This window comes from Octopus sinensis, linkage group LG5 (genome assembly GCF_006345805.1).
Source record: "Octopus sinensis linkage group LG5, ASM634580v1, whole genome shotgun sequence".
Lineage (NCBI taxonomy): Eukaryota > Metazoa > Mollusca > Cephalopoda > Octopoda > Octopodidae > Octopus > Octopus sinensis.
Genome location: NC_043001.1, coordinates 21,894,223 through 21,904,691, shown reverse-complemented (window position 1 = coordinate 21,904,691; position 10,469 = coordinate 21,894,223). Strand labels below are relative to the sequence as shown.

At 31.0% G+C, this 10,469-nt stretch overlaps 1 protein-coding gene across 4 annotated transcripts in view; it reads left to right on the top strand.

Annotated features, from left to right (window-relative positions):
* The first annotated feature begins 682 nt into the window (after positions 1-682).
* LOC115211676 (double-stranded RNA-specific adenosine deaminase-like) overlaps positions 683-10,469 on the top strand; it is a 100,190-nt gene continuing 90,403 nt past the window's right edge. For all 4 annotated transcript variants that reach the window (XM_029780317.2, XM_036503214.1, XM_029780316.2 and 1 more), the window contains exon 1: positions 683-1,494. In XM_029780317.2, coding sequence (XP_029636177.1) covers positions 1,330-1,494 — 165 coding nt within the window. In that variant the 5' untranslated portion in view covers positions 683-1,329. The remainder of the gene's footprint in view (positions 1,495-10,469) is intronic.

Below are 10,469 nucleotides of genomic sequence, written 5' to 3'. Positions count from 1 at the left end.
TCGTGTTTTTTCCCCAAAACGAAAGAGTGAAAGTCGCTACTAGATATGAACAATACATATATTATATCACTATACACAGACACACATGTAATATAAATAATATATATATATATATATATATATATATATATATACATATAATATAAATTATAATATATATATATATATATAATATATTATATATATATTATATATATATATATATATTATATATATATATATTAATATATATATATATATATATATATATATATATATATACATAATATATCTATATATAATAGACAGACATTATATATATATATGTGTGTGTATTACACATACATACACACATTACACGTTCTCGTGAATGTATGTATCTGTGTGCGCGTGTGTATGTAAAATGAATACAGATTTAGTTTTGAGAAGGTTCATGTTCTCAATGCGAGCTTTCTCTTCCACTGTATTCTGTCACTAGCCAACGACGTGAAAGAACGTCAAGGTGAAAGATAGAGATTGAAATATTATAATTACTTTATTTTTTATTTACGAATACTTTCTAATAAATTTATTACTATTTTTAGAATTCAGGAAAAAATATTTAGGATTTATTTTAAGGGGTTAATAAAATTTTCAACGGAATTTTTTTCCGGGAAATTGATTCGGGCTGAAAACGGAACTCGTCATTTGCAGATGTAGCTTTCATTTAATTGGTTGAAGATACACACCTTGACTAAGTGTGTAATGTTAATGGTGAGCTTGTGCAACAATATATCTCTGAAAAAAAACGGGGATGTTCTTGTATACTTAACAACCGATTGATATCGCATATGATTTCTCTGTTTAGAATGAGGTCTCTTTCCTGCAATTCCAAATGATTTAAGAAAATACGAATTATTTATTGCTTTTTTTTTTTCACTCGACAAAGAAGACGTTCTATTATGTGGTACTTTCTGGTCAAGAGAAACGTCGTCTGCAGTTAAACACAATTATAGAAGCAGGGGGAGATAACATGATGCGGTAAACAATGTTGGTGTCGGGGGATTTACACTTTCACTTTTAACTTTGTTTTTAATTTTTTTAGTTATGGTTATTTTCGTGTCGCATTGTCTCAGTTCTAGGGCTTTGTGCGGGTAGAGTTTTGAAGCTCTAGTTCCAACGCCCACCTATCCTCCCCCCGACCTTCCTTTCCCGTTTTGGGATCTTATTTTTCCAAATTCAGGATCTGTTAAGAAGGAAGGATTTTTCTCGAGAGGAAACTACTTTTTTCCTCTTCCCCAATCTAGGAGGTGGGTGACTGGCGGACTCTCCACTTTGACAGTATCTTCAGCCAGAATAGCAAACACATTCATGGCGAACTCCAGCATACCTTCCTCGGTGAATCAAGGCATGGCTCACATAAGTGGTGGGAATTTGGTCAATGGCTACTACAAACAAGGACCATATTCGGGAGGAAGAAGCAGAAATGCCGGCGGTAGGTCGGGAAGCCGAGGTCGGGGCAAGCCTGCTGCCAGGGTAAGGAACACTAAAAAAAATTTATTTCTTGTTTGTGTACTTTTATTGTTTTATAATCCTTTTGTAAGTCACAAAAGAATTCTGTGGTCCAAAATGTATTGCATATTGTTTAAATTAACCTCCCTCGCATTCTTTCTGCAGAAAATTATGTCCAGCTTTCTAGGGAATAAAGGCTGGAGATTTCCTTTCAAACATGTGTATTTTTATATTTAATATATGCTGATGTTTTAAATGATCTTCGTATAAATAAAAAAAAAAATGTTAAGCTGAGATTTTTCAAACATTATCGTATTTATTTTTCAAAAATTTAAATTTACGATTAATTACTCCATCAACGACTATTCACGATTGTCTTGTTTCAATGCATTTTAGATATCCACCATCTCCCGTGTTTAAGCATTTAAGAATGAATTTTCAAAATCATTTAAATAGATTTGCTCTTGACATCGTTAATCGTAATTTTATTGAAATTATATGATTGCTTTTTTTTTTTTCTCCGCTTTCGTTAACCATTTATACGTGAATTACATCTTAATATAACATTATATATTGTATAATGTATAATGCTTCGGTTTTAATTCATTTTTGTTCAAATTTTTTTTCCATCCTACTACCGAAAACTGTAATTTATATAGATTGAAACGAGTTCAGTAATTTAGCCTTTTTATCATACGACCAGCTTTAATCGATCTCTATCTTATTTTAAGCGAATGTCTTGAAATGCTGCTAGAAATTGAGTCTACCATAGCTACTACCCCCCCCTCCGTCATCCTTCATTACTGATGCTGTTCGATCGAGATGTAGTTGTGGTTGATAATGAATGTAACGTCAGTAGTGGTCGCTCTTGTTGGCTACCTTGTCATTAACATATGCCGGTTTAAATAAATAGCTCTGAAAAATCATGGGGAATTGAAAAGCCACAATGGAAAATATTTTATTTGAATATCTGTATATTTTAATAATAAGGAATCATTTTACATCAAATAAAGCACCCCCTTTCTTATTCTTTTATTTCTATGTTATAATTTTCTTTCTTCTCGCTTATTTGGAATTTTAGTTATTTCAATCGAGCTTATTTGATTTTTTTTTAGTTGTATTTTCGTTGTATGAAGTTGCAAAATATATATATATATATAACGATGAAGGATGATCATTTGTTTAGGTATATATTTTAAAAAGATTGAAAATTAGCGCCTTTGTACTAGAAGTAGGAAGTAAGGCATATAATGTTGATTATTGACAAAAACAATTTAGCTGTGGATGCAGTCAGCGACGAAACATTGTTAAGAACACCATTCATTCGGTATATTTCCACAATATAAACCCAAATACTTGTTCTAAATTGTAATTATTATCCATTTTAAGGAAAATTTCTCATCGATCACAACAATTGTTGCATTATCGTTTTCATTTTCATTTCATTTTTTTTTTTTTTTCACGTTTTCATATAAAGTTCTGTCTTATGTTAACGTTTCACAAAATAATCTAGTTAATTAATAAACAACTAGTAATGAAATAAAATCGAAATTTATTAATATTTATGATGATCTTTATTTTCGAGTATAGCTACTCTTTCAGAATTTCGATTTCGGGAGGTCTAATTATTAATTTCATCCCCCTCCTCGCATTGAACATATATTATTTTCTTCCGATTTCACCTATATATATATATAAATTTTTCTTGTCTCCTTTAATCTCTTACATTTATTGCATTTATTACTTTACAGCAAAACTAATATAAAGACATATTGCTTATCATTGCATCGGAATATGTTCGACTAATATATAATATATATAATAAATACATATGCTTCTTATTTGCATCGGCCTCTTATTCCCAAACCATCGTTTAACTACTACAGTCAGTGGTGGTTGCTGGTTGTTTGAATTTTTAACCACTAAATGTAAATGATTTTTTTTTTTTTTTCATGTACGGGCACTTGTCTTTCATATATTAAGGAAAGACTAACAAAGGAACGCACACACCACACACGTATATATGTACATATATATATATATATATATATATATATATATATATATGTGCATATATATATATATATATATATATGTGTGTATATGATTGATTGATTCTAGTTTCAGCTCACGAGCTGTGGCCATGCTGGGGCACCGCCATTGTATATATTATTCACATCATTTATATATATATTATATTATATATATATATGTATATATATAAGATGAATGAGCCAAAAACTATATATATATATACATTATATATATATGTATATATATATGTGTATTTATTTATATATATATATATGTGTATTTATTTATATATATGTATATAGTAGTAGTAAGCTTTGATCATTTGATCATTGTAAAATTCAAACTCGTTTTAAATATATCTCAACTAGTCTCTCCGCCAACAAAACAGTAATTGTCGTGTATTAGGAAGGAGGAGGAAGAATCAATAGATGACGGTCTTATTTTCTAACCATGCTATTTATTATGTATTCCATTTTGATTTTTCATTACTTGCTAGATGGCAATATAAAGCACACGTATTTTTTCTTTTGTGTGTTGAAACCCAATATTAATTTCCCCGGGAGCGTTGTGTGTGTATATATATATATATATAGCATTTTATTATTTTTCGATTGTATCACCCTATTTCCTCCTTTCTCGTTATTCCCGCAACTATGGTCTCTTTCTTAGTCTTAGCCTTTGCAGATGGTTCTGTGAATGCTGTCTGCATTTATTTAACATATTCAACATATTCTATCCTAATATTCAGTTACAAAGAAAAACGAGAAACTCGAAAATGGATTTTAATTTAAAAACCCTTAATTTATTAGCTTTAAATAGTAAATAATTTCGTTTTTTCTTTATTATATATATACCCCCCGAGTGATTGTAGCTAATGGAAGTAAATGAATGACTACTGTTGGAACCTAGGAATAATTTTGATCATCCATAGAAACGACTTATCAATTATGGTAATGCGGAGATGGTGGTTGTATACGGAAATAGAGAAACTGCTGCTGGTCGCTTGCACTTGTGTGTTAGGTTGGCCACAATTACGCCAAGCCGAGCTCTGTTGCTATCTGTTGTAATATTTGATAAATTTCTCCTAAGAATGAGATAATGAGATACGTCGTCCGTGCTCCGCTTCTCTTTGTTGTCGGTTCAATGAAAGAAGAAAACGAAACAGCAAGGCCAACGTACATTGTGTGTGTGTGCGTGCAATATATATATGTATATATAATATATATATATTTATAATTTTATTTATATATATATATCTATTTAATATTTTATTGATATATTAAAATTTTATTTATATATATTTAAAATTTTATTTATATATATTTAAAATTTTATTTATATATATTTATAATTTTATATATATTTATAATTTTATTTATATATATATATTTAAAATTTTATTTATATATATATATATATCTATTTAATATTTTATTGATATATTTAAAATTTTATTTATATATATATATCTATTTAATATTTTATTGATATATTAAAATTTTATTTATATATATGTAATATAGATATTAAATATATAATACTGTATATAATATAAAATTATGCACCTGTGTGTGTATGTATATGTATATATATATATATATATAAATAATATATATTATATATTATATAGATGTGAAATAGATATATAACAGTTTATGTATGTATTATATATACATATATGTTTGTGTCTGTGTCTGTATGGTATACGCTTTTCCCTTTTACTCTTTGAAATCTGAAATATTGTCAGACAGTAAAACTAGGAATCTCAGGTCTCTTGGATATTTCGGTTTTAATGTAGAACATTGGCAGAAAGAAGTACTTCGATATTTTCTCCTTTTGACAATTCTGCAGATATGTGTGGTCTTATATAATAATGTCTTTGTTGGTCGTTTAAATGATTAAGATTTTTGGATAGTTTTTCGTTCAAATTTCTCAACGGAACAGAATTAAGTTAGCTTCTAGAAATGGATTCCTCTATCCATTATTATTATTATTATTATTATTTTTTTTTTTTCTGTCACACACGAACCATTTATTGAATAAAAGGATTCTTGAAAGCCTCCACCAAAGGTGATCGCTTTTTCTAATGTGAGTGTGAAAATGGATACAGACAGCTTGTGCATTCGTTTTATTGATCTGGCAAATTTCTTTATTTCTATCCACAAAGAACCAACTCCTTTATCTCAATTCTAAGGCTGCATCAGTAAATCTATTGTAATCATAAAAGATAATCTTTCTTTCTTATATATTATCGTTGTTTTTTTCCCCCCAAGTCAGCTATATTTAAATCTATGATGAAAGCCGTCCAAGCCATCCATTGTCCTGTATTTTAATTTCAATTTCATCTGATATCGTGTATCTGGGACTACTTCGTCCACTCTGTTCTCTTCTTTTATTATATAGATAATAAGGATGCGTTTTGAGGGAGATATGACTGCTGTTTCTAGTAGGTCGAGGTGTCAGCGTAGAGACGCATTCATTTAATAGCGCACCATTATCATTTGTTTATTGCAGTGGTAAGATTTCGTCAAATCAATTTCGATCTCCAGTAGTCGAAAATTGCTTTCATTTACATCACTGGCGTGAACATCATCAGCTCTCTCCCCATTCAATTCTTTCATAACTGAATGATGATGCTATGTGAAATATTGAACTGCTATTATTATTATTATTATTATTATACAACTGCTTTTATATTTTCGAAGATTTTTTATAAATATTTTTTTTAATTATTCAAATTGGGTAGTTCTTTTTTTTTTTTTGAGATGGGTGATTCTAAAGCATGTTAAGATAATCCTAACATGCCTAGTTCAAATCCTGTCTGGGTTGCTTAAACCAAATACTGATATAATATTATCATGCTGGCTATAAACTCTTCCCAATGAAAATTTGGCATCATCATGCGCAGTACGATGAAATCGATCTATAACAATCTCTTCATGTACACATATCTCTGCTTGGTGTATGTGCGTGTGTGTAATTATATATATATATATATATATATATATATATATATATATATATATATATATATATATATATAATTATGTGTATATAATTATATGTATGTATGCGTGTGTATGATAAATATCTCGACGTAACGGACCCTGATTTAACAGATTTCGGATACAACGGACCGAATTCTGATGATAAAAGCCAGTGCAAACTACTATAGATGGCTACTATGAATGAATCTTTAAACTACATTGGGGAAAAACGATTGAAAATAAATTGTATTTGTCTATTAATATTTTATATTTATATGCTGTGCTGTGTACTAGAGAACATTATATCGCGTTTTTGCTTTGTGTATTTTTCTTTCTTTCGTTGAAAATAATTTTTTTTAAAAATTACCCCTAGCTAGGATTTGATTTAATGTTCTGTCTTTCCGCATTCGTAGACACACCTTCACGTAGTAGTCGACGGGTTACTGTACAAGAGCACACACACACACACGCACATGCATGTATATGTGTGTGTGTGTGTTTATAAACACATGCATATGAGGATGATAAAGAAACATACATGTACACACACACACATATATAAATGTAAGTGTGTATATGTACATATATATATGTGTGTGTGTGTATATTTGTGTATATGTACATATATATATATGTAAATGTGTGTGTGTATTTATAAACACATGCATATGATAATGAAACATACATGTACGCACACATTTATGTATGTAAGTGTGTATATGTACATATATATGTATATGTATATTTGTGTATATGTACATATATATATATATGTATATATGTATATGTATATGTATGTATATGTGTGTATATATACATGTATATATATATATGTATATGTGTTTATATATATATATGTGTATATATATATGTATATGTGTGTATATATGTATATGTGTGTATATATATATATGTGTATATGTATATGTGTGTATATATATATATGTGTATATATATATATGTATATGTGTGTTTATATATATATATATATATATATATATATATATATATATTTGTAAGTTTATATATCAATATCAGTCATCATTATCATTTTAACGGCCACGCTTCCATGCTTGTATGGGTCAGGTGAAATTCTTTGGTAAATTTCCTATGTCCAGATATCCTCCCTGCCACCAAGCCTATCATATTTCTACTGAAAATTGGAAATGAAAGGCACCACTTGCATGATGGTGACATTTGTTTACAACAAGAACATGCTATCAAAACAAAGAGACATATACACACACACACACACGATGAGCCTTTTTCCATTTCCATATACCAAACCCTCTCACAAGGCTTTGGTCAGCCCTGGGGTATAGTAGCAGGTGCCATCCTGTGGGACTTAAGCTGAAACCATGTGACTGATATATATTTATCTTTTTAGTTGTTTCAGGCACTGAACTGCAGCCTTGCTGGGACACTGCCTTGAAGAGTTTAGCCCAGAAAAAATCAACGTGTACTTATTCTTTTTTCAGCCCAGCTCATATTCTGTTAGTTGCTTTTGCTGAATCACTAAGTCATGGGGAGATAAACACAGTTCTCAAGTATTGTATTGTGTGTGGAGGTGTAACAAACACAAAGACACACAGTTTCCATCCATCAAATTCACTCACAAGATATCGGTTAGCCTGAGGATATAATAGAAGATATTTGCCTATGGTGCCATGCTGTGGGATTGAACCTGGAGCCATGTGGTTGCAAAGTGAGCTTCTCAACAACACAACCTATTTAAAAGATATACATTCATGTATATAATGTATACGTACACAAGTATATCATCATGCATATATATATATATAAAATAATGATAATATAAATATCATCATCATCATCATCATCATCGTTTAGTGTCCGTTTAAACGATGATGATGATATTATTTATATTATTATTATTTTATATATATATATATATATATATATGCATATATACATACATATATGTACATACCTACATAGATATGTATATATACATACATATATGGGTACAGGACATCAAAAAACGTTGAGCACAATGAGAAATGAAAACATAAAAACAAAAACTTTTTTTTGGAACAATGAAAAAAAAAACAAACAGAGAAACGAGACATACAACATAAAGAATATTCCCCTTCTTTAGTTGCCCCTGTTTCAACTACTCCATGTTTCGAAGGCAAATATATATATCTATCTATATATATATATATATATATATATATATATTATATGCACTGGAACATAGAAATACTGAGAATGAGGGACCCCTGGTTTTTGATAAGGCGTCCCTCTAAGAGAAGGCTAACTTGTCTATAAGACTTGCTGCTCCCCTGAGCCAGATATCTTGCACTTTGACTCTGGGCTTCCTTAACATTGTTAGTGAGAGTCATCGTGGTGTTGTGCAAGGCCATACTCAACTTCAAACCCTTACATGGACATTGCCAACACTTAACACTTGTCAGCAATGGTCATGCATGCCAAACGCATAAACAGCTACTATATATATGTATATAATATATATTATATATATATATATATATATATATATATTTATATTCTGAGAACCCCTTCGGTCATGATACAGACCATGGGATTGCACCGAGAAAGTTACCCTCCCAGGCACAAGTCCAGATAAGGTTGTTTATGGAAGACCAGCAGTCGCCCATGCATACCAGTCTCCCCTCTCCACACCACCAGTGTTATCCACCTGTGATGTTGCAACTCATTTCTACAGCTGAGTGAACTGGAGCAACGTGAAATAAAGTGTCTTGCTCAAGAACACAACATGCAGCCCGGTCCGGGATTTGAGCTCACAACCTCACAATTGTAAGCTCGATGCTGTAATCACTGAGCCATGCACCTTCACATATACATATATATATATATATATTATTCAGTCATTTGACTGCGGGCATGCTGGAGCATTGCCTTTAGTTGAACAAATTGACCCCAAGACTTATTCTTTGTAAGCCTAGTACTTATTCTATGTCTCTTTTGCTGAACTGCTAAGTTACGGGGACGTAAACATACCAACATCAGTTGTTAAGCGATGATGTGTGTGTGTGGTGAAATACAGACACACAAACATACACACACGCATACACACACAAACACACGTAAGTATCTTTTTCTTCAAAAATTCACGCAATGATCTTTTCATTTTCAAGTGGTCATCAAGTGCCAGGTCGACATGATCATTGTTTCAAACATTTTAATATAAAAATATAAAACCCTGTTCTAGTATGTTGTATTGAGCACTAAATACGAAAGTACACCACTATGAATGGAGCAATTTCAACAAACATAATACATTATATAGACATAATATTTTTATATTTAAAAATTTAAAACAACAATCGTGTCAACTTGGTAGTTGATGACAACTTGAAATTGAAACAGTCATTGTGTGAACTTTTGAAGAATAATATACTTATATATATATAGTTCATGGCTGCCTTTGAAGCCAAACTGGCCTTAACAAAGTGATAAAACATGGCCTAGATGTCACAGGCTTCTCTTCCCAGCTCGAGCCAGCGGGACTAGATTGAAAAGACGGTAAAAGTCCTGACAGTATGATAATTTTCTGGTTCGTGGTGGTAGGTCCTTCATTTAGGATACCACATGATGTGACACCTTCTCCAGCAACAGCTTGATATGTTCAGTTATCAGCCCAGGCTCCAATGCTCGTCAGCAAACTGTCAAGGTATTGGTTGCTCTCTGACAGGTTTATTGTCTAGCTTGTAGCAGGAAAGACCTCTGGTATTCTTGTCCCCCAGACCATATCTCTGCTCACTGCTATCAGAGCAGAGCTGGCTGTCCACAAGTGTGAGCGTCATGAGTCAGAGTCAAACGCTGTATGTATTAGCTTAACATCAAAGGGGAATGGAAAAAAGTCTTAGTGTTTCAGATGCTAGACTTCCACATGAAGAAAATCATGCAAGAAAGATATAGGAGATTCAATAAGTGAACAAAAGAGGTTCGAGGAAAGAAAGACAAAATAAA